The sequence below is a fragment of the Drosophila pseudoobscura genome, chromosome X, assembly GCF_009870125.1.
Source record: "Drosophila pseudoobscura strain MV-25-SWS-2005 chromosome X, UCI_Dpse_MV25, whole genome shotgun sequence".
In the NCBI taxonomy this organism is placed as follows: Eukaryota; Metazoa; Arthropoda; class Insecta; order Diptera; family Drosophilidae; genus Drosophila; species Drosophila pseudoobscura.
In genome coordinates, this window is record NC_046683.1 from 36,922,947 (window position 1) to 36,948,795 (window position 25,849).

The following is a 25,849-nucleotide window of genomic DNA, read 5'->3' on the forward strand; positions in this document are numbered from 1 at the left end:
GATGTCAGCTACAGTGTGCGCGAGCCCTAATGATCGATCGCTCATACTTTCAGCTCATAATATTCATACTGTTGACGCCCCTTAATATAATAGAGTATGTATTAAATTAGTTATAAATGTTAAAAGTTTGAATGTGTCAGATTTGAATATTAGTTTGTAAGATATGAATATTAGTTTAAGATTTACTCATCGATAGTATTATAAGAAACACCAATGTACTCGATATATCGATATTTGTCCTCGACAAGAGACAGAAAATTAGTCTGAGCGTGACGTCGGGCGCTGCGTAGCCACTGCAAATTGATTGGTTCCTTTTGGGTAAAAAAACTGATCCGTTCTGATCCAGATACAGCAATCTGATAGATATGGTAATTTTCTATGATTGTGCGTTGTGATTGTGAAATTGTTTTCTTGATTCTGGGTATAATAATTATACAATCTGGTTCAGATTTTACACTCTAGAAGATATAGTCATCTTCTACGATTCTGCGTTTTTAGTTTTCTCGTATCTGTGAATTTGTTGATTTTCGCACTTTGTGGGGGCGGAAGTGGGCGGGGCAAAGTTTTGAAATATACTTGTAGCAGTAACATATCACAGAAGTCCGGATATAAAATGTCGTTGCTCTAGCTATTATAGTCTTTGAACACTAGGCGCTGATAGAGACAGATAGACATGGCTCAATCGACTCGGCTATTGATGCTGATCAAGAATATATATACTTTATGGGGCCGTAAACGATTTATTCTGGACGTTGTACACATCCACTTTTACCACAAATCTAATATACCCCAATACTCATTTTGAGTGTCGGGTATAAAAACGTGCTATTAAAAGTTTACATTTTTTTGGTTTGCCCAAAAAACTCTGCGATGAAATATGAAGACATAAGAGCGAAAACCAAAAGTGAACTTAGCGACATATTGCGTAGGTAAAACGTATATTTTGATAAAGATGCCAACATGACAACTTATGACATTTTACCGTCGTGCTCCACATTTTGTCTCATATGTTCTAGGAAATCATGTCCTTGAGCGAATTTCGAGTTCAAATGACCTCGGAGTCCTTTTTGATCATAAGATGTGTTTTAACAGCCATATAGCTCCAACTGTAAATAAAGCTAAGGGTGTTTTAGCGCTCATCAAGCGTTGGTCCAAGGAGTTTGACGACCCGTACGTTACGAAACAACTGTACTGTAGTATGCTCATATTAAAGTAAAGTAAAGTATTCATTATTTCGAATACCCACTGTACCGACGGTACTTAAAGAATACACATTGTAACACTTTGTTTCAGTGTTTACGTAACAATAAAGTCCCAGACATTCTGGGTGATCGTATTACGATTCACTCAAGAATGCCTCGAGCGACCCAAGTGCAGCGTCAGCATGTTCCCATGACTTGACGGCACTAATATACATGCATACACACATATATCTTCTTTCGCGCTCTCGCTGCCAACAGCGCTGAGCATATACATATTAACATATAAGAGATAAGAACACATAGTTCTGCCGCTCCGCTGCCGGCGTCACTGGCAGCGCAGCTCCGCGGCTTTTGGCTTACAAAAGCCAAAACCACAATTGTAAAACACAGAACATAAATCACAATAAAACAGATCGGAGGGTTGAGCCCCAACGATCCAACAAAAGGATTGAACATTTTTCGTTTTACAGTACATATCGTTAGTACGTCCTATATTGGAGTATTGTTCTTGTGTGTGGAGCCCGCAGTATAAAGAGCAGCAGGTTGTTATTGAATCCGTGCAAAAGCATTTTTTAATTTTTGCCCTTCGGAACTTTAACTGGGACTCGGGTAGAATCTTGCCACCCTACCGGTCTAGGCTAAATCTTATTGACCTGGTGTCGTTGCACCATCGCAGAATATGCAATGGCGTAATGTTCGTGCACAAGCTCCTTCTCGGGACTGTTGACTCCCAAACTCTCTTGGGTCAGATTGACTTGGCCGTTCCATCTAGACCTACCCGTACTTTTAGGTCTATCCGTTTACCCATATGTAGGTCTAATTATGCTGATCATGAACCTTTTAGGGTTTTATGCCATAATTATAACTCCCTCTGTCAAACCCTATCCCCTTAATTGTCTCTTAAACTAATTGCATGCAATATTTATAATCACTTAAATTTAGCTATGTAACTTTTAACTTCTCTTTTTCCGCCTTTAGTAACTAAGTACCATTATTAACAGATAATTTGTTAATTTAATAAATAAATAAATAAATACACCAATTACGTACAGCAGTGAAAAAAATCATGGAAGACACGCATGAGCAAGGAAATACGGCGCCAAGCGCAGACGAGACTATGCAGGCAGTCCTGGTTGAGCGCGAGATAGAGAGAGACAACGGTAGTGCACAACACGCAGCGGAGGCGGCGCCAGAAGAATATGATGAAAATGTGCAGAAGGCTCGATAAGCATTCATCCTGCGACAGGACAATGCTTGTTCGAAATTGACCATGCGATCAGATAAATATGAAGAAGAACCGCGCCGTTTGCAGCAGTTGGAACAATTGTACGTTTCTCGCAAGCGCTTCGCTGATCTCAAATTAAGCGTATTGAAAACGGAGAAAGAGGCTATAGAGTTGGAAATGCCGAGAGATTGCATCGACTTGACACATATTGAGGCGCTGATGCGTGCATTTTCTGGAGATGACGACCAGGCTGTAACCAGTTGGATAAGTAACTTTGAGGACATTATGAATTTTCATGGTGTATCCGAGTCCAAATGCTGGATATTGGCGAAGCGGTTGCCAGGCGGATCGGCGAAGGCGTACATCGACCATGTGGCGCCACTGACTTGGCAGTTCAAGATGAGGAGCGACCGGGAGAGAAAAACAACGACAATTTAGCGGCTGTCCAGTTAATCACTTTATGACTTCCGTTTGGTGAACAAAGAACAAAGAACACAGGTATCCCTGTAAGTTTTATTCATAAGTCTTTGATGCCGAACTCGGCTATAGTTGATGCCTATAATGAAGTCAGAAAATACTATGGACTAGGAGGACAACCAATTCCCATATGGGGAAAATTAAAGTGCCATGTTGAATTTTGCACAAAGAAATATATAATTTTATTAAACATCGTAGATGATAACATGCTGCCTTTGACGGTATTGTTGGGACGCGATGCCATTAAAGTTATTGAAGTAAAATTAGTTCACAAGAAAAATATCAATGCGAAGCAACACACAGAAAGAAGCGAGCTAAGCAAACGTTCTAATCCATTTAAAAATCAGACACAAGAAAACTCAAGGAATGTCAAAATGGCCAGCGAAAATATGAATCAAGGCGACGAATTCTGTAACTTTTGTGCGTCGGTAAAGATTGATGAAGAGGAACATATTAACGTAGGTTTCGAATTTGGTCCCACTCTTGCAGAAAATTGTAGGGAAGCTATTAAGACATACTATTTACACAAAGAATTTGACTTTAAAGCACAACCAAAATATCAGATGCAGATTCGTGTAACAGAAACAACACCATTGCATTGTACTCCGCGTTGTTTATCCTACCATGAGAGAGAGAAAGTAGCTGAAATAGTAGATGATCTGTTAAAAAAAAGTAATCCGTCATAGTGAGTCTCCTTAGGCTTCCGCCTTGGTCCGTGTAAAAAAAAAATCAGGAGAACTTCGAATGTGTTTCGATTACCGCGGCCTGAACAAACAAATTGTTAAAGATAATTTCACATTGCCCTTTATTGAGCAATGTCTTGATTTTTTAGAAAACAAGTGCAGTTTTTCCATTATAGATTTGAAAAGTGGGTATCATCAAATAGGCGTAGAAGAAAAATCCGTTCTGTATACATCGTTTGTGATAGTATGAGTACTTAAGAATGCCCTTTGGGCTATAAAATGGATCCGCTATTTTTCAGAGATTTATTTCGGAACTTTTGAGAGACTTTATTAGGAACAAAAGCATTGTAGTGTACATGGATGGTATATTAGTAGCGACTAAGTAGTTGATAAACACATGGATATATTAAAAAGACTGTGTATTCCGTTTAGCGAGCAAAATTTAGAGATAAATCTAAAAAAGTGTAGGTCAATCGAAACATCGAGTTCCTGGGGTATAAAGTTAATCAAAACGGAATAGTTCCTAGTGATTCCCATATTGAGGCCTTGAAAAAATACCTAGTCCCTCAAAATGTAAAAGCACTGCACTCATGCTTGGGATTCTTTTCGTATTTTCGACGTTTCATGTTGTCATTTGCGACGACAGCTAAACCCTTGGTGCAGTTGTTAAAAGAAGGTGGTCCTTTTCCCATGAATAAAGAACAGGTGAAGACTTTTGAAACTCTTAAGAATGCGTTGGCAAATCCTCCGGTATTAGCCATTTTTAGCCCAAATAGAGAATCGGAATTGCATACAGACGAAAGTTCATGCGAAGATGCACACTGTGTCCTATTATTCCGGCAAAACAACAGAAACAGAATCACGTTATCATAGTTTCGAACTAGAGACTTTTGGCTGTAATTTATGCATTGTTTTAGACGTTTTAGAGCATATTTGGAGCATAGGTCCTTCAAAATAATCACGGATTGTAATTCGTTAGTACAGACGTTAACCAGAAAGTCAATTAGTCCTAAGATAGCACGGTGGCCTCTAGAGTTAGAGAACTATGATTAGTCCATGCACAGACAAGATCAAGTGACGAATATGTTAGAGGATGGTTATAGAGTCAAATACGTTTTAGAAAAGTCTAATTTGGAAAAAGATGAGAGTGGAAAGCAATATACAAGGAATAGCGTTAGTAGAGACAATCGTGGTAGTGAGCATAAAGGTACCGTAGAGAACCCTGTGATTAAGTGTAGAGAATTAAATATCAGTAGCGAGCATAGTATTACCGTAGAGAACACTGTGATTGAGTGTGGAGAATCAAGTGACGTAGGAAGTAGATTGGGAAATAGGGGGAAATCTGATGATAGAGAGAACCTTGATAGTAATTGTAGAGATAACCTAGAGAACAGTGAATATAGGGAAGAGGATGGATCGATAGATAGAGGAAGCGTTAACGATGTGGTGGGGGGAGTAAAGTACATTAATAGTTGAAATTCAGATAAAGAGAACAAATGTGTTGAGAATACAGAAGAGAGGGACAAGTTGGAGTTTCAGGAGGAAAGATTAATAAAATCATTGATAGTTGGGGTAGTAGGAGCAACGCCAGAAGATGTTGATTTGTTATTGCAAACAGAACAGATGCGAGATAAGGAAGTAGTTAGAAGTCAAAAAATGCTAGACGATGGAATCGAAGTATATTTTGAAATGGTAGATGATATTGTTTACAAGAGGAGTTGTGAAAACAAACTATATTTCTATGTTCCAATGTGTATGGAAGAGCACTTGATAAGGCGGTCACCCGAAAAACTAAGACATTTGGCCGTAGAGAAGTGCGTGAGCGACCTTTTGAGGACCTTCTGGTTTCCATCAATGTGAAGTAAAGTGGTAAGGTTTATCAGAAACTTTCTACCGTGTATACTACACTCGATGCCTAAAACAATCCATAATAGAACGCTCCATAGTATCCCAAAGGCGGGTGTTCTTTTTCATACCCTACATGTTGGTCATTTGGGTCCGTTGCCGAGTATTAGATCTACGTGAAAAAAACCTCCTTGGGGTAATAGATGCATTCACTAAGTTTGTCAAATTATTCCCGGTTAATGGTACCAGCACGCGGGAAGCGAAGGATGCCTTAAGTAAATATTTTGATTTCTATAGTCGCCCTACTAGGATAATATCAGATCGTGGGACCTGTTTCACCTCGTTAGAGTTCTGTCGGATGTCGCAGATAAGAAATGAGAAGATACATCTTAATAAACATAAGCATAGAGCTCCATTAAAGTATGAACCTGGTGGCTATGCAGCGGATGCTGGCTATAATAATGATACGATCCAATTATCGTATCTTTAAAATTGTGGATGCCACAGATTTTCGTCCTTGGTGGGGGCGGAAGCGGGCGGGGCGAAGTTTTGAAATATTCTTGTACCAGTGACATATCACAGAAGTCTGGATCCAAAACATCGTTGCTCTAGCTTTAATAGTCTTTGAGCACTAGGCGCTAATAGGGACGGACAGACGGACGGACGGACAGACGGACGGACGGACAGACGGACGGACGGACAGACGGACGGACGGACAGACAGACAGGGCTCAATCGACCCGGCTATTGATGCTGATTAAGAATATATATACTTTATGGGGTCGGAAACGATTCCTTCTGGATGTTACACACATCCATTTTCACCACAAATCAAATATACCACAATACTCATTTTGAGTATCGGGTATAAAAACGATCGAGCAAGGAACTACATCGAGCGGATTGAGAAAGGTCTAAAATTATAGACGGATTCCATTGCAAAGCTGTTGGAGGGACTTCGCTCGAACACATACTTTAATTCATGTGGTGTTGTTTCCGACACATATCAATATATAGGAGGGTCAACCATACTGACTACAAGATCCTTTTGCAACAAGACTTATACCACCTTTCTAATCAATGCCAACTTCAGCTTTTCGAAAGCTACTCGTTGCTTTTCCTTAAACAGGTACTTTAAGTCGTTTCTCAGAACATCTGACAAATTCCACTAGATATCCGTTTTTTAATAAAACAAAAAAAAAAAAGCGAAGTCAATCCTAAAAATCGTTTTAGTTGTTGTTGTATCGTTACAAAGTCTTTCACAGCCTGAATCTTTTCAGCCCTTGTTGTCAATAGCACCGGAAACTAAATCTTCTCAGTCCCTGGTGTTATTGTCCCATCCTGAACAATGTAACACAGGTAGCACACTTTCCCCTGCAATATTTGTAATTTTCCCCAATAGATGAGCAAAACATATTCAGCAGCTACCTCTAATACCCTTCCTAATCTTTAAAGTCCCTCCTCGTTATCTTGGCTTGGTATTATCATGTCATCCATGTAAATTGTTGTACCCGATACTCAAGATAAGCATAGGGGTATATTAGATTTGTGGTGAAAATGGATGTGTGTAACATCCAGAATCGTTTCCGACCCCATAAAGTATATATATTCTTAATCAGCATCAATAGCCGGGTCCATTGAGCCTTGTCTGTCTGTCCGTCCATATCAGTGCCTATTGCTCAAAGACTATAAGAGCTAGAGCAACGATATTTTATGTCCGGACTTCTGTGATATGTCACTGTTACAAATATATTTCAAAACTTCGCCCCGCCCACTTCCACCCCCACAAAGATCGAAAATCTGTGGCATCCACAATCGTAGAAAATAACTATATCTCTTAGACTGCAGAATCTAAACCAGATCGTATTATTATTATAGCCATAGTCAAGAAAACTGTTTAATTCTATCTCGTCCTTCTTTCATTAACACGCAGGTTTCATGGTCGGCTTTGCAAATCTTTGGCATCTACAAATCGCAGAGACTTTTAGAGCTCGAGCAACCAATTTTTGTATCCATATTCCTGTTAGATCTCTCTGTTAGAAGTGTATTTCAAAATTTCGCCCCACCCCCTTTCGCCCCCACAAAGAACGAAAATCTATGGGATCCACAATATTGAAGATACGAGAAAACTAAAGTCGCACAATCATAAAGAATAACCATATCTACCAGATTGCCGAATCTGGTTCGCCCGACGACATTGTCGCTCAATGTAATCATACTATGTATCGAGTATAAATGTAGAGTTGCGGTCGCAGCAGCAACTCACACCGTTTCCCCTTGTTCTACCTATTTTCGAGGAAAGCGTTGTTCTGGAAGGTTTGTCATCTATGGACATATTGTTCTCTGCGGATCCAGATAATGTTCCAAGTTGTATTTTAAAACACTTTGCCCAGTCCGTTTGCCAACCCTTTGCCTGTCTCTGCAACCTCCAGTCTTGTCTCCCAGTAATTTGAAATGAGACCTACATCATTCTACGTCGCTTCTTGATATTGGTTCAAGCTCAAACATTGAAAACTATTGTGGTATCGCAAAGCTTTCCGCCATCCCAAAGCTGCTTGAGTTCCTGGTCCCGGCAACTCCAACATCTTTGCTGCAGCTTGATATGTCCGGTTTTTTCGGACATCGATCAACATCCAGTAACTTTTTTGAGTTCTCTAACTTAATCCACCACGGCTATCAAATTTGTTTGCAGACGGATGTAGTTCTTACGGATTTTAGCAAGGCATTTGATTTTGTGAACCATGCTCTGCTAATTTAAAAGCTCTCTTTATTGGGTTCCCACAAAATCTTTTAAATTCGAATCCTATCACTCTACCCGTACTCAACGTTTTATTTTGTTTTCTGATGTGTTGTCAAATACTGTTAATGTTACTTCAGGAGTGCCACAGAGAAGTCATCTGGGTCCGCTTCTGTTTGTTTAATTTGTGAATGACCTTCCTCAAGCTATAACATACTCTACTACACTACTGTATGCTGATGATGTTAAAATCTGTCTGTCTTACTCTGATTCGTATTTGCACACAAGCCTTCAACAGGATCTAAGTGAACTACTTTTGTGGTGTTCAACTAACTTATTTTTCTGAACCTTTCCAAATGCAAACTTATGACATTTTACCGTCGCGCTCCACATTTTGTCTCATATGTTTTAGGAAATCATGTCCTCAGCTACCTCAGGGATCAGCTAATAGATGCGTTTCGACAGAAGCAGTGCTGCTCTATCAGTTAAGAGGCGAGCTCTTTGAACAGTCCTTGTGAGTCCAATCTATTTTTACTCTAATCTCTACCGGGGCTGCCCAGATTGCCATTCCAACTTAGCTGGAATTCAGCGGAAGCTCGGTCTGTGGTACCCTCGTATATAATGTAACTCGTAGTCAAAGTCATTCTTACCTGATCGGTTATCCAGCGTAGCTCCTTCAGTATTAGCGCCAACTCGTATTCTGCCGATGAGCTAAGACAGGTATGGGAGATGGCTTCATGTATACGGGCCTCGGCAACAGCGGCCACAGGTCCTACTGAACCCACGGGTCCAACGCTGCTATCATCACCTTGCCTGTTGGAGACGTTGTTGGAGAAATACATAAAAACCCATGAATATCCTTCTTAATTAAGAAACCCTCTACCTGAACATAAAGACTGAATTATCCCGGTATACATATGTGGTAATTATTTTCACTTTAACTCATATCCGAGTTAATGCAGTAGTAAAATAAAATATTTGTATCCGCCATATATTAGAATAGCATCATATAATAAACATCAAAACAAGTCGACACGTAGTGAGTCGCAGCATTACTTATACTAGGTAGTCAGTTAGTACAAGCAAAAACTATCAAACCAAAGTATTGTATCAGGAATAAATTCCATTTCAATTTTCTTCAATGTCTTTGGGCAGCTGAGTCGTCCAAGAATCCTACAATAAATACACAGTCGCCGTCTCGGAGAAAATATGCCTCGTCCTGCCCAAGACGTACGATTTGGTATTGTATTATTGAACATTCCGTTTTGAACCACTCGCATTCGCGAGGGTCTCGGCTTTATGCGTTGGAAAAGACTTTATGTGCTGCTGGAAATTTACCGGACTGAAAAGTACATCGTTTCTGCGGCTTTGTAATTTTTTGCAGGATTCTGGAACCCAGACGAGCTGAACAGACGATGCCTAGCAGCCTATGTAAAAAGATAACCCCAAGGCGCGCGGGCGTAACTAAAACACCACCATAGACCAGTATTTTGGTTTCTCATGCAACATCTTGTTACGAGATTGCATAGTCTTTAGTGTAAGTTAACGTGGCGGCCCATCCGTGTTACGTTCAAAAGTACTCACTCGTGCACTTATACCATATATTTCTTCATAACATAGGTCAAGAGTCTCTTCCCTTTTGCATTCCTGGGGACTGCGACAGGTTATAATTCTAATAACAAATGTAATTCTGAGTCTACTCATGCGCACGGTGACCGTTTTACATGCTATGTATATCCTAGTGCTACAAGCGTAAATGTCACATAGAATTTATAATTTGTGTAGAAAGTTATTTTCTTCAATGCAATACTTAACATTAGCATTTTAATTTTAGATTACATTACTGGTTACGTTAATTGTAATGTAAAGCCACTTTATATTTTGATATATGTATTTTTAGTGGAAATGTAAGTGATCTGAAAACCTATAAAAATAAGCCAAATTTATTTTTTCGGTATTTTTATAGTCATGTTTTCCTTTTCCATTTACTCGTTTACGAAAGATGGCTCTGGATAAAAGTTTTTTCTCAAAGACTCTCTTAAAAATCAACTTAGTTGTTTGTTAAGGAAATATAAAGTGATTTACGTATAAGAGAATGTCAGTTGATAAATTTAAAAAACATACAAAAAAAACGTATATTTGCTTCCCGTACATTCGCCGGTACTTAATTCAATTTCAAAAACTCCAATATGATTATTTATTGTGTAAATACTCGATGCAAACCTAAATTAATCCTCTTTTATAATAAATTAACTACTTTAGAATATTCCGTTTCGTTTCGCAGATTAGATTTAGAGTTCCCCTTTTTATTTATTTTCCTTTTTCTTTTCTTCTCATTCTTTTCCTTTGCCGGAGAGACTGACATGTATCGGAATAAAAAACCAAAAAGCAGCGAAATCAAATAAGTGGAAACATGTAAATTATTATAAAATTCGAATCAAATAGGTCATAGGGAATAAACGAAGTGCAATAATTATCACTAGAACATAACTTGCGGTCATGATTCTTCTATTCTTCTCTCTGTTTTGTCCATGACAAGTGCGATAAAAATGGCGAGAGATCTACCCTCCCTGCATTAACCAACCAATCAATTCGTCCCATTGGCGATCAGTGATACAAGAAGACAGAGGGAGAGAGAAAGAGAGACCGATTCCGGCGCTAACGTACAATTACGTAAAAAATATAATATTTACATAAATCATAAGCTCATATATATACTGACTGAGTGTCGGATATATGTAGAGCAGCGGCCCTTTTCACCACTCACAAAGTTTCCGCTCGTTAAATTCTATATATATACATATGTGCGTAATGGAAATGGTTTCATAGTCTAACCCCAATTCATTCCCATATATGACTATGATATATGCATACGTCAGAAAAAGGTCAAGTATAGAAAAATCGAATACTAAAACATGTTATAACAGGTATTTTTAAAGTGTGCAAGTTAACGTACCCAATTCTATTGAGCTCTTATACGAGTTGTAAACAATCAAAGACGAAAAAATTTCAATTTTGGGCCTCTGCCTAATTGGTTTTTTGTTCAAGATAGTATAAACAATCTCAATCTTTGGCTCCCACCACAATCTCAATCTTTGGCTTCCGCCTAATTGATTTTTAAGATATACAATCTCAATTTTGGGCTCCCGGCACAAACCCAATGTTTGACACTCGCCTAAATGGAAAAACCATCTTTGCCCACACCCGGTTTCTGATAAACAATCTCACACCCGGCTTTCTGCAGATCCTTCACTTTGGGCATTTTGCAGTTCTCTCTTTGGATGACGAAATCCAATACTCGTGATGGCGAAATCAATTGAGATGTTTATAGAAAAACTATTCCCGAAAGGGATCGACGATGCAAAGATCAAAAAGTTCAAGTCAGTCTTGATCCAGAAGCGACACCGAAAAGTCGAACTAAATACTAAGATCGCGCAAACCCTTTGTCCGGAATCCTTTGTGACCCTCAACTTAAATCTATCTCTGTAAATTAGAAGTTAAATAAAAACATTTTAAAAACTCAATGCGCTACCGCAGTTATTTAATTGGCGCCCAACGTGGGGCTACGTTGTATAAAAACCTCCGAATAATAAAAGTCTTGCGTCGTGCCGAAACCCGAAGGATGGTATAAATCCTTCAATAAAAAACGCGGAGTGACTGTGAGATATGAGACAAGAAAAAGTGAGATAATAAGAAAAGCAAAAAACCCGGAGCTTAGGGTGCGGGAAAAATAAAAAAAATGCAAGACACTTAACAAAAAAACTAATCAAGACACTTAACAAATATAAAAAAGAATATCTTTAAACAAACTTAAAAAGAAAGCACAAGGAAATAAAAACTACCAGCAAAATCAAAGAAGGAAGAACCCAAGAAAGACGATTAAACAACAGAGAATCTTACCAAGGAAGACCCGTTCGAAATTTTGTCAGCCAAATCAAGAAGGAAACCCCCTTTCGGAGAGTTAGTGAGACCTATTATTTAAAAAAAAAAAGTTTAAACGAGGGGGAACGTTGTGAGTTGCTGCGGACACCGCAACTCTACAGTTATACCCGATACTAAGTCAGTATGGCTCTTCTCCGGCAGACGCCGCTAATATTAAAAGACACGACAAAGAGTGCGTGCGAGAGAGACAGAAAATCAGTCTGAACGTGACGTCGGGCGCTACGTAGTCACAGCAAATTGATTTGTTCCTTTTGGCTATAAAAATGATCTGATCTGATCCAGATTCAGCAATCTGATGGATATGGTGGTTATCTATGATTTTGTGTTTTTAGTTTTCTCGAATGTGCAATATTGTGGATGTAACAGATTTTCGTTCTTTGCGGGAGCAGAACGGGGTGTTGCGAAATTTTGACACAAACTGGTCAAGGTCCGATATCACAGGAGTGTGGATACCAATATGGTTGCTCTGGCTCTTATAGGTTTTGAGATCCTTGAACTCATATTTTGCAATTGGCAAAACCGACCATGAAACCTGTGTGTTAGAGAGAGATAGAGCGAGAAAGAATGAAATTGTTTTCTTGATTCTGGCTATAATATTTATACGATCTCAGATTTGACACTCTAGAAGATATAGTCATCTTCTACGCTTCTGCGTTTTGAGTTTTCTCGTATCTTTGAATTTGTGGATGCCACAGATTTTCGCCCTTTGGGGGGGCGGAAGTGGGCGGGGCAAAGTTTTGAAATATTCTTGTAGCAGTGACATATCACAGAAGTCTGGATCCAAAACATCGTTGCTCTAGCTCTTATAGTCTTTGAGCACTAGGCGCTGAAGGGGACGGACAGACGGACGGACGGACAGGGCTCAATCGACTCGGCTATTGATGCTGATCAAGAATATATACTTTATGGGGACGGAAACGATTCCTTCTGGACGTTACACACATCCATTTTCACCACAAATCTAATATACCCTAATACTCATTTTGAGTATCGGGTATAAAAAATAAAAGTAAATGATAAGTTGAAATAGTTATTCTAGCAGTACTAAGAAAATGTAAAAGCAGAATATATCAAAATAAAACAGTGGATCAACTAACTTTGGAATTTAAAAGATTAAGAATGATTAATTCAGAGACAAGGACCGATCTGATAGCAATTCAAATCTCACAAGTAAAAGAACAAATAACAAGCTTGAGAAAACAATTGGAATTAACATCTGATCAGAAAAAATAGATGAGACAATTAGAGATAACAACACTTTAAAAGTAATAGAATCCTTAGCCATTTTGGAATGGTGGATTAAACCAATACGTAGGATGGAAGGAAGCTGTAGAAACTGCACTGAAGCTATATAAGAGAGGAAGTAAGCAATATTATATTGCCTTGAAAATTTTAAGAAACAAAATAACAGGACCAGCACGTGACGCCTTGACCAACCGCGGGACAGTTTACAGTGACTTTGTTTACAGTGACTTGGTTTACAGTGACAAGAGATCAATATATATAATAGAATAGGAGTTAAGCGTTCTCCGACAAGGGAACCTTTCAATAGTAGATGTCTACAATGAGGATAACAAAAAGATGACTTTTTCAATAAATAAGACCATAATGACTCATGGAAAGGACAGTGAAGTTACCAAAGAATCTAATAACAAAATTAGACAGAATGCCTTACGCATTTTTATCACAGGCCTAAACGGAAACATTTCGGAAATTTTGTTCTCATTAAATCCCCCAGATTTACCAAATGCTTTGGCAAAGGTGCAAGAATTGCAAGCGAATAATAGACGGGCCCAATTTGCCTACCAATTCAGTACCAATACCAATACAGTGGCTTATTATTCAGTAATAATACTTTAAGATTTTACCAATAGCAACCAAGGACAAATAGTTCACCATTCGACCAAAAAAACGATTTCCAAGGGAATAAAATGTCAAGGGGACAACCCTATTTCTTAGGTAAAAGACAACAAAATCAGGTTTCAGAACCAATGGATGTAGACGAATCAATAAAAATCCAGAACTGACAAAACAGCAATCAATACAGGGGTAATAATAATAATAATAATAGATTTTATCGGAAAAATAATAATGGTTATTATCAGAGAAATAATAACAATTATAACCAAACTCAGCAATTTAGAGCAAACGTAGTACCGAACAATCAATCTAACGCAAATCCAGGACAAAAACGGGGGGGAACGTTGTGAGTTGCTGCGGACACCGCAACTCTACGGTTATACCCGATACTAAGTCAGTATGGCTCTCCTCCGGCAGACGCCGCTAATATTTAACGACACGACAAAGAGTGCGTGCGAGAGAGACAGAAAATCAGTCTGAGCGTGACGTCGGGCGCTGCGTAGCCACTGCAAATTGATTTGTTCCTTTTGGCTAAAAAAATGGTCTGATCTGATCCAGATTCAGCAATCTAATAGATATAGTCTTTCTCTATGATTCTGCGTTTTTAGTTTTCTCAAATCTGCAATATTGTGGATGCAACAGATTTTCGTCCTTTGTGGGGGCGGATGGGGGTGGGGCGAAATTCTGAGATATACGTTTTATAGTGACATCTTAAAGGAGTGTGTGTACCAAATTTGGTTACTCTAGCCTTAATAGTCTATGAGATTTGTGGTTGCCTCAGATTTTCGTCCTTTGCGGGGGCGGAAGGGGGTGTGGCGAAATTTTGACACGAAACGGTCAAGGTCTGATATCACAGGAGTGTGGATACCAAATTTGGTTGCTCTAGCTCTTATGGGTTCTGAGATCCTTGAACTCATATTTTGCAATTGGCAAAACCGACCATGAAACCTGTGTGTTAGAGTAAGACAGAGCGAGAAAGAGTGAAATTGTTTTCGTGATTCTGGCTGTAATAATTATACGATCTGGTTCAGATTTTGCACTCTAGAAGATATAGGCATCTTCTACGATTTTGCGTTTTTAGTTTTTTCGTATCGTCAAAATTGTTGATGCCACAGATTTTCGTCCTTTGTGGGGGCGGAAGTGGGCGGGGCAAAGTTTTGAAATATTTTTGTAGCAGTGACATATCACAGAAGTTTGGATCCAATACATCGTTGCTCTAGCTCTTATAGTCTTTGAGCATTAGGCGCTAAAGGGGACGGACAGACGGACAGACGGACGGACGGACAGACGGACGGACGGACGGACGGACAGACAGACATGGCTCAATCGACTCGGCTATTGATGCTGATCAAGAATATATATACTTTATGGGGTCGGAAACGATTCCTTCTGAACGTTACACACATCCACTTTTACCACAAATCTAATATACCCCAATACTCATTTGGAGTATCCGGTATAAAAAGAAATTGTATAGCACAATAACATACAAAGAAGACAATTTAGAATACCTCAGAGAGAAAATGGTATCTATCATCGAAGATGACCATGCCAAAATAGATTTACAGTTACCGATCAGAACGGATATAAAAGGAGAGATTAACACTGAACATGATAGACAGGTATATGGCAAACAGTATCCATACGTTTATTCGGTTAAAGATTTCGTTTATAACGAAATAAGTAAAATGTTAGATGAAGGTATAATCAGGCCTAGTAAAAGCCCATATAATTCACCGGTAATAGTAGTACCAAAGAAGGGAGTAAATGAGGAGGATTGACGAACGCTCCCAGAATTTTCCAAAGGGCAATTGGGAAAACTTGTCACGTCTATATGGACGATATAATATTTTCAAAAACTATAGAACAACATTATAAGAATCTTATTCATATAATACAGATTTTGCAAAACGCTAAAATGAAAATTTCCCTAGAGAAGTCTAAATTCTTTCAATTGGAAACCAAATTTCTGGGATACCTTGTTTCCCATAATATCATTAAAACAGATCCATACAAAATCTCCACAATACAAAACTATCCAATTCCTAAAAATATCAGAGAGCTTCTTAGGACTAACAGGGTATTACAGAAAATTTGTCCGAAATTATGCCACAATTGCCAAGCCATTAACAAAATATCTGAGTGGAGTAAATGGGAAAGTTTCACGAAGGGCATCCAAAAAAACATTAATACAGCTGGATGAACCAGCAATTGGAGCATTTAATAATTTAAAGGACAGTTTAATAGCACATATTGAATTAGTACAACCAGATTACAATAAGAAATTCGCATTAACCACAGATGCATCGGATATAGCAATAGGTGCAGTTTTGTCACAAGATGGGAATCCCATAACGTTTATTTCTAAAACTTTAAGTAAAACCGAGCAATTATATGCTACTAATAAAAAGGAATTATTAGCTATTGTATGGGCATTAAAAAATTTGCGAAATTATTTATACGGAGTGAGCGGAATTGAAATACATACAGATCACCAACCTTTGTCCTTTGCAATGTCGCAAAAAAATCCAAATGTTGAAATGAAACGTTGGTATTACTTCATAGAAAGTTTCACACCAAAAATCATTTATAAGCCAGGCTCAACTAACGTAGTAGCGGACGCTTTATCTCGGATTAAAATAAATCATATGACAGATAGCGATGTCGACCAGACAGAATCAGAATCAGACATAAATACTCAGCATTCAGCAGAGAGTAGTTTTGAAAACGTCATTCAAGAGACTAGCAAGCCTCTAAACCAATTTAAACAGCAGCTACTATTAGCGCAAGGGAGATTCACAGTTCATGAGTTAGTAAGAGTTTATGAAAATACCCGACATATTATTGAATTTGATATGGTTGACAATTGTCAACTAATCATTTTGAAAGAATTTATTCAACCTAACTTAACCACAGGAATACACTGCACTTTGGAAGATTTATACCTTATCCAAAATAAGCTAATAAGGAAAACTTCATAAATAAATTTCTCTTCACGAGAAAGTTCCTCCAAGATGTAGTAAATTCAGAAGATAAAGTTATAATTATAAAAGAAACACATTGCAGAGCCCATAGAGGATTAGACGAATATTACAAACAAATATCTAAGTTGTATTATTAGCCAAACCTATACAAAAAACTGAAAGAGTATATCAAAAATTGTGAGATCTGTAACAAAAACAAATATCACAGACATCCTACAAATATTCCAATTGGGAAGCTCCCTTTCCAAGGAGATCAATTATATTTAGACCTATACTATGCCCGGAACCTAACATTCATAGCTTGTATAGATTCTTATTCCAAATACTTGGTGTTCAAGAATATCAAAAGTAAATTAAACATTGAGAATAACACAAAGGAAATTTTGCATCATTTTCCGAACCGAACCAAGTTTTACTTCAGCATAATTTAGATCATTCATACAAATGAGTAGCTTAACTATTTATTATGCCGATCCCAGACACAGCATCTTAAATGGACAGGAAGAAAGGGTACATTCCATACTAACAGAAATAGCGCGGTGCATCGAGGATGAACTAAATTTAACAGATTACTCAGAAATAATAATAAGGGCGGCACAGAAATATAATCTGACTTTATATTTAACGACCAATCAAATGCCATATGACATATTGTATAAAAAAATAGAGTGTAAGGATAATCCAATATTACTTAAGGAAGCTCAGATTAAAATGCTTGAGGTACATAACAAAGATAAGAGAGGAAAAGACTATAGAATAGGAGTAGTAATATATGAAAAGAAATTCGGAGAAAGAAATAAACTTCAATCTGGATACAAAAAACAGGTAGTTACGGAAAATCAGAATAATACATAAAGATAACATTAAATATTAAGAACATTTTTCCTTTTTCTAGAAAATGTATGCGAATATACTTATACTGACTTTTTTTTTATTGACGACTTCGGAAGTAATTGACTATACGAACAGTGACTATCTATTGCTCAAAGACGACAGACGATACGCTGAACTCTTCCATATTACTAATCTAAGTTTTTATGGAGAGATAATTGACATAGAATCCAAATATTTAAACAAATCAATTAATTCAGACGATGAGTGGGAAATATCAATGGACTTAAGTCTAATAAAATTAATGATTTCAGAGTTAGTTCCAGGACCCTAGCGCTCCCATGCCCACGTTCGATAGGGCGGGATGGCTGAACGGGGTCAAAATCCTCAAATGCAACGACGACCCAACGTGGCAGTGGCTGGTGCAGAAGGTGCCCCTACTGGAAGCTCTGTGGGAGGGGGCCAAGCTGGAGGTAGTAGACAGGGAGCTGATCCCGTCCATACCAAAGGCGAAGGTGCTCTTCCCCATTGCTGTCCAGGGGGAGCGAGCACTGAAGCTGCTGCAGAGGCAAAATCCGGACGTGCCAACGGCTGATTGGAAGGTTCTGCATGCCGCTAGCCCACTACCCAACGAGGGGGGCCAGCACGTGATCCTCCAGATCAGCAAGGTGGCGGAGGACATCCTGTATCCCAAGTTCGGGAAGATGGCGTGGGGCGTAGGTAGCGTATACGTACGGCTGAAAAAGCGCCACCCCGAGGATAAAGATGCGCACACCCTCCTGGAGCAAGGGCCCGCCGACATAGCTTTAGTCCAGGAGCCGTGGATTGCGTCAGGCAACTCTGTGGCCGGACTAAAGTCCTCAAATTACAGCCTTCTCTACTCAACATCGGTAAGCAGGAACAGAACCGCCGTACTCGTACGGAAGGGAATCCATGCTCATCTTATGTCTCATTACAGCACGGATGACCTGACGGTGGTGATGCTGGAGAGCGAGGAAAAGCGCCTAATGGCAGCTTCCTGCTACATGGCACACGACAGGCCCGCCCCGCCGGAAGAACTTAGGAGTCTGGTGACAGAAGCCGGCTCCAAAAATCTCCAACTCCTCATCGGTGCAGACGCCAACGCCCATCACAATGTCCCACACAGCCCTGACACCAACGATAGAGGTGAGTCACTCCTAGACTTTATCTTATCCACTAACTTCGATGTAGCAAACGTGGGGGAGGAACACACCTTCGTGGGTCCCACCTCGTCAAACGTGCTAGACCTAACTCTTGTCACGGGAAAGAGTACCTTGGTATCTGACTGGAGAGTCCTCGAAAGACCATCCTTCTCAGACCATAAGTACATTCAGTTCAAGTGCGAATTCAAACACTCTTCGAAGATAACAGTCTATAGAAACCCCCGAAACACAAACTGGGTAAAGTTTAAAAAGACTGTTACTTCGAAGCTCGCGAGTCCGGGCTCAGTGAAATCCGCGGAGGATATTGAGAAGTCCCTAAAGACCCTATCCAACGAGTTACTGAACGCCTACCATGCATCAGGCAAACCCTCGAGAACGAAGAGGAGGTCCAAGCCACTCTGTTGGAACCGAGATCTCTGTCTCCAAAGGAACAACCTCAAGGAATTCTTCAAGATCGCCAAACAAGCGAACGAAGAGATTGTCAATGAGGAATATAAAATCCTACTTAGGAGCTACAAGAAGGAAATACGAAAGGCACAAAGGAACTCGTGGAGAAACTTCTGCTCCAACATTGAGAAAGTGCCCGAAACCGCTAGGCTCCGGAAGCTGCTCTCAAAGCAGCCCACAGTACAGAGCCAACTAAAACTAGACAACGGACAGTGGACAGAGGGCAGTAAAGAAGCCCTAACAGCACTAATGGAGGCGCACTTCCCTGGATGCACCGAGGTCACTGACGCCAAGGAGCATCAGGACCTAGCAACTGAGGAACAGCACCCCCCAATAGGTCTATAAACCACTAAGAGAATCCACTGGGCCATAGACTCCTTCGCGGCCATAAAAGCACCAGGACTGGACGGGATATTCCCAGCCATGATGCAGTTGACCAAAGAGGTTATTACCCCATGGCTCTTCGCAATATACTCAGCATGCCTAAGTACGTGCTATATCCCCATCCAATGGAGAACCTCGATGGTCGTCCCTAAGGCAGGAAAGTGCAGCCACGTGAGTCCCAAGTATTACAGACCGATAAGCCTTACCTCATTTCTACAAAAACACTAGAAAAGCTGTTGGATTTACACATCAGGAATGAGGTAGGGGGACTGATGTCAATAAACCAACACGCCTACACCAAGGGGAAATCAGTGGAGACGGCATTACACTCGCTAGTAGCCACCATCGAGAGCGCCCTCCACAACAAAAAGTATGCTTTGGGAGCATTTGTGGATATCTCAAGAGCATTCAACAACGTGGCAACAACCGCAATAACAAGTCGCCTAGAAGCGAATAACATAAACCCTGCAGTCAACGTCTGGATCAAAAACCTCCTAAGTTGTAGACGGGTGCAATCGGAGTGGGGCACCGCTTCCATGGTAAAGGGGGAACACAGAGGCGCACCTCAAGGTGGAGTCCTATCGCCACTACTGTGGAATCTGGTGGTCGACGACCTCATTAAGAGATTTGAAAGGAAGGCCCCAAAAATAACAGCCTATGCAGATGACATAAGCATACTTATTACGGGTTTTTGTCCATCGACCCTCAGCTCCATAATGGAACGTACACTCAGGGAGATACGTGAGTGGGCGGAAGAGGTAGGACTCAGTATCAACGCGGACAAGACGGACCTCATCCTCTTTACCAAGAGGTACAAGGTACCGATATGGACCCCCCCGAAAATTGACCAAACTAGGCTGACTCCAAATCACAGGTGAAATACCTAGGCACAGTACTGGACAGCAAGCTGGCATGGAGGCCCAATGTAGTGGAAAGGGTGAAGAAGGCTACCATTGCGCTTTATGCATCCAAGAAGATGCTCAGCAGCACATGGGGCCTGTCACCTGCTCTAATGCACTGGATCTACATCTCGGTGGTGCGACCAACTCTGCTGTATGGAGCCTTAGTGTGGTGGCAGGCTATTGAAAAGAAGACATACCATAAGCTTATGGAAAAGACTCAGCGACAGGCTCTGCTCTGTATTACAGGGGCGCTGAGGTCAACCCCAACAAAAGCACTCGAAACTATACTCGGAATCGACCCCTTGGACATTCATGCTCGCCTGATTGCGGGAAAGGCAGCACAACGCCTTATAGCATCAGGAAACCTATCCATACAAGGATACGGGCACAGTTCAATTGGCAGGGACATGACCAGATCAACTGATTACATGACCCCCCAAACTTGCCTTGACGTCAAAACAACCACATCTTTGGGACCTGAAGACTGGAAAATTGAAAGGGACCAAACTGAGCACCTCAACATATACACAGACGGCTCCAAGATGGAAGGAGGAGTAGGAGCGGGCCTATACTGTACAGACCCTGAGATAAGGCTGTCGTATAAGCTACCGGACCAATGCAGCATATTCCAGGCAGAAGTTTTTGCCATCGGGAAGGCAGCGGAGGTCGCTCTCCTAACAGAACGAGCACACGATGCGGTCAACCTATTCGTCGACAGCCAAGCGGCGATAAGATCCATGCAGTCGTCCGCGGTCAGTTCCAGAAGTGTCTTGGCGAGCAGGGAGGCATTAGACATCCTAAGCACGACAAAGACAGTGCGGATCTATTGGGTTCCCAGCCACCAGGGCATCGAAGGAAACGAAGCGGCGGACGTAGTAGCTAAGGAAGGCGTCGGGCTGGAGAATAGGAGAACCGAGAAAGTGCCTGTCTCCCTTAGAACGCTGCAATGCGATGTGGAGAAGCAGGCCAGAACACAGACTGATAACAGGTGGAACAGTACCACCACCTGCAAAACCTCGAAGATAATGTGCAAGGAACGCAACGAGAAACTTAGCCACTACCTACTGCACCTACCACGAAAAGACTGTAGATTGCTAGTGGGAATACTTACAGGTCACTGTCTGGCTGCTGCACATGCAGCTAAGCTAGGCATCACCAACAGAGACAGTTGTAGGAAATGTGATGAACCTGGGGCTATCGAAACCCTGGAACATCTCATCTGCTACTGTCCGGCTCTCTCAAGGGCAAGGAGGAGATACATCTACAGGAACATCTGGCCTATGCTAGAAACACCTCGATTCTCGGGGACTTTAACACTCCCGCGACACTTACAAAATAAATTAAATGAATTAACTGAAAATAATAATAAACAATTTATAATAAATTCCACATTTTTCAAAGAAGTTGAATTGCTATCAAATTCATTAAAAAATGGCATCTTCAATGAAGAAACGATACTGAGAAAGCATTCAAAATAACTTTTGACCTACTAAATTTAGTTGATATCATAACCCTCTTAAAAGTAAACATTTTCAATACAAATGTAAATAAAAATGAGATAGATGACATTTATAAGCATGAAAAACAGCCTGTTAAACTGGCTGATCTACTGGATATTGCAACGGTTAAAATAATTCGAAATGCAGATTTAATAATCACTTACATAAAATATCCTCAACTTAACGATATTTGCAAGCTTTACCTTGCAAGAGTCATCTAACAAGATGATGGAATGTTAGTTATAAGTGAAAAAGTTTGTGAATGTAAGGAGGAATACTATTTAATGAATAATTTTAAAAGTGAGACTTTTAACAATTACGCACAAATAAATTTAAAGAAGACCTGTTTCACCAATTTACCTAATGGCTTTAAAGCCAACTGCACTAAAAAAGGGGAAAAAACAGAAATATACATCATACAGGATGGTGCCATATTAGTTTCAGGCAACAATAACGTATACAACAATATTTTTAATAATTTTGATATTGATCATTTTATTTTACTTCGGCTATAAATTAACCAAATTTGCACTCATTAAATCAATTTACTCAATTTAATCAATTACTGTTAAAAATGTAATCGATACTATTGTTTGAATAAGCAACAATTATCTGGCAACACTGTATTGTATCGTGCTCATAATGTACATATATACCACTTTACTCACTCTCAAATAAACGTTTAACCGAACCACTACGTGCTTCTTGTAAAAGCTTCGTTATATATATCGCTTATATATAGAACGGTAAACTAAAACGGTAAAATTATATCCAACATTGGTAATGGGCCCAGAGTTCGTTATGTCGGCTTAATAACAGACTAAAAAGCGTCTGGGTTTGAGTGTCGGTTGTGCTTAATTGTCAACAGTTATTTTGTTGTACATTAACGCGGAACAATTAGCAACATGAATTTGTCAAATCAAATCGAAAAACTTGATGAGGGCAATTACACTGTATGGCATATGGCCATGAAAAGTGTCCTGGTAATGACAAAATTATGGGATGCAGTCCGTGGAAAAGGCAGTAGAGGAGATGCCGCAGCTGTGGAGAAATGGAATAAATTGGATCAGAAAGCAATGGCGTACATAACCTTAAATGTTAAGGCATCGCAGTTTGTGCACATAAAGACGTGCGAAACATCTGAAGCCATATGGAAAAAATTAAAGGAACTCCACATGCCAAAAGGCCCCATCCAAAAGGTGCAACTTTATCAAAAACTTATTCGACTAAGAAACTCTTTACACACTGAAATTAAATTACATTTTTTGACTTTAGATAAGAAAATAATGGCCTTTGATTCAAATTTATCAAATTTTTTTAATTTATAACCATTCAGGGATTAATTATAAAGTAGTTAGTGAAAAAAGAATAACAAAACTATAAATAGGTAACTTACAAAACAACTAAAACAATGATTACTCATTTTTGACACTGTCAAGAAACTCTTTACACAAAATATTTTCATTTTTTAAATTCAAAATTCTTCGTAATTATTTAATATATTTAACTTATTTTAATATTTGGTATGTCCTCCCTTAGCATTGACTACATGCTGGAGCCGTTTTTTCATCGAATTTATCAGTTTTTGTAGGTCATACTCAAAGGGAATCTTTTGCCACTCTTCCAGTATGAATTCTTTTAGCTGATTGCGGTTTTTGGGCTGTCTTTTCCCACTTTCTTCTTGAAGTAGGCCCACAAATTTTCAATGGGGCTAAAATCGGGGCTCTGGGGTGGTGTATCAATAACTTTTCCACAGTTGTAAAGCAGCCAAGCTCTCACATTGGACTCTATGTTTGGGATCATTGTCTTGATAAAACTTGAATTTGGCCATATTGTCCGTAATGAGCCCAAATTTCTCCGCACTGCTTTTTAAATTTGTTTTCAAAATTTGGAGGTACTGTTTGACATCCATTGTGTTCTCAATAAATGCAATATTTCCCACTCCTCGGATAGAGATGCACCCCCAAATCATAACCGAAAGTTTTCCAAACTTTACAGTCGGAAAGATGTTTCGGTTATCTAAAGCTATTAACGGCTTGCGCCATACTCTGGGTGGACCATCATTGTAATAAAGCATCATTTTTGTTTCGTCGCAATATATGACGTCATCCCAATACTCTGCCGGCTTACTGATCATGTTAACAGCGAAAGTGAAGCGCTTTTCCACATTGACCGACGAAAGTAGCGGTTTTTTTTGGTGCCACTCTGGAAGAGTATTTATGGCGTAGAATAGCCTGGCGTACTGTTTCGTGTGAAACAACCAAGTCAAGTTCTGTCTATCTTAATTTTACGGCCACCTCCACATTTTGTTTCCAGTCTCCCTTCGTTCTTCGCGAAACTTAGGACATTGTAAATTGTCTTCCTTGATACTGAAAACATGTCTACCATGTCTGCAACAGATTTGCCCAACTGGTGATTATAGTAAATCATTTGGACAACGTCAAACCTTAGTCTTTTGCCAGGCATTTTAAAAATTTCAGAAAGTTAGTCTGTAGATGTCCACCGGTCAAAATTTCGCAACCAAATCAAAGTCAATACAAAAATAGAGCAGCACTGAGCAACGCCAAAAGCATAGATTACGGTAAAGTCCCGTTTTTTCTAAAAAGGAGATCAAAACAGAGCTCGAAAACGAAATGTGTAAAGAGTTTCTTGACAGTGTCAAAAATGAGTAATCATTGTTTTTGTTATTTTTTAAGTTACCTATTTATAGTTTTGTTATTCTTTTTTCACTAACTACTTTATAATTAATCCCTGAATGGTTATGAATTAAAAAAATTTGATAAATTTGAACCAAAGGCCATTATTTTCTTATCCAAAGTCAAAAAATTTAATTTATTTTCACTGTGTAAAGAGTTTCTTGACATACTGCAGCAGGGCGATGATGTGTCCGCCTATGTCAATTCTTTTGTAGAGACAATTGAAAAATTGGCGGAACTGGACATAAAACTCTACGGTGAGCTAAAAGTCATCATGTTATTGAGCAGTTTGCCCGAATCTTGGGCAAATTTTGTAGTCGCGATTGAAACGCGTGGCGAGCTGCCAAAATTTGAAGCTCTTAAAGTAAAAATGCTGAAAGAAGGCACCAGTAAACAGGAGAAGGCAGAGCGCGAAAATCATTCGGCCACACAAGCAGTATACACAAATACACAGCGCAGATCGCGAGAAAACGAGAGTGTCGAGAATAACGGAACCAAGAACGACGCGAGCACAGGCGTAAAGCAACAATTCAAGGGAAAATGTTTCAAATGCGAAAAAACTGGTCATCGTGCAAGCGAGTGCAGATCTAAGAAAAAGGGTAGCAAAACAAATGGACAAAGAGAACAGGCAAGCAGTTTAATGCACTGTTTTGTCGGAGAGCAGCAAATGGAGAGTTTGGTGCGTAGATAGTGGCGCAACATCGCACATGTGTTTCGATCGCAGCATGTTCCTAAACTATGTCGAGAAGGAAACATCGATAATGTTGGCTACAAATAAGTTCGTCTCATCACCCGGATCTGGCAATGTTAAAATTCAGGTTGAAAATATTTTAATAAAATTGCAAAATGTGTTATACGTCCCCGAATTACACATGATTTTTTTCTCAGTGAGCACAGCAGCAAAATTCGAGAATTCCACTACATTTATTGGAAAAGTGGCACTGATTAAAAA

At 39.6% G+C, this 25,849-nt stretch overlaps 1 protein-coding gene and 1 long non-coding RNA gene across 8 annotated transcripts in view; one reads left to right on the plus strand and one right to left on the minus strand.

Annotated features, from left to right (window-relative positions):
* nAChRalpha7 (nicotinic Acetylcholine Receptor alpha7) overlaps nt 1-25,849 on the minus strand; it is a 208,126-nt gene that overhangs the window by 6,154 nt on the left and 176,123 nt on the right. For 5 of the 6 annotated variants that reach the window (XM_033385453.1, XM_033385454.1, XM_033385452.1 and 2 more), the window contains one exon: nt 8,819-8,981. In XM_033385453.1, coding sequence (XP_033241344.1) covers nt 8,819-8,981 — 163 coding nt within the window. Of the gene's footprint in view, nt 1-8,818; nt 8,982-25,849 lie in introns of those variants that run through there. The other variant, XR_004470758.1, reaches the window with a different exon arrangement.
* LOC117185182 (uncharacterized) lies at nt 8,979-10,434 on the plus strand. 2 transcript variants are annotated; one of them, XR_004470763.1, is made up of 3 exons: nt 8,979-9,408; nt 9,553-9,705; nt 9,789-10,434. It is a non-coding gene; the product is annotated as an uncharacterized lncRNA (long non-coding RNA). The 2 variants fall into 2 exon arrangements; XR_004470764.1 differs by having other exon boundaries at nt 8,979-9,398.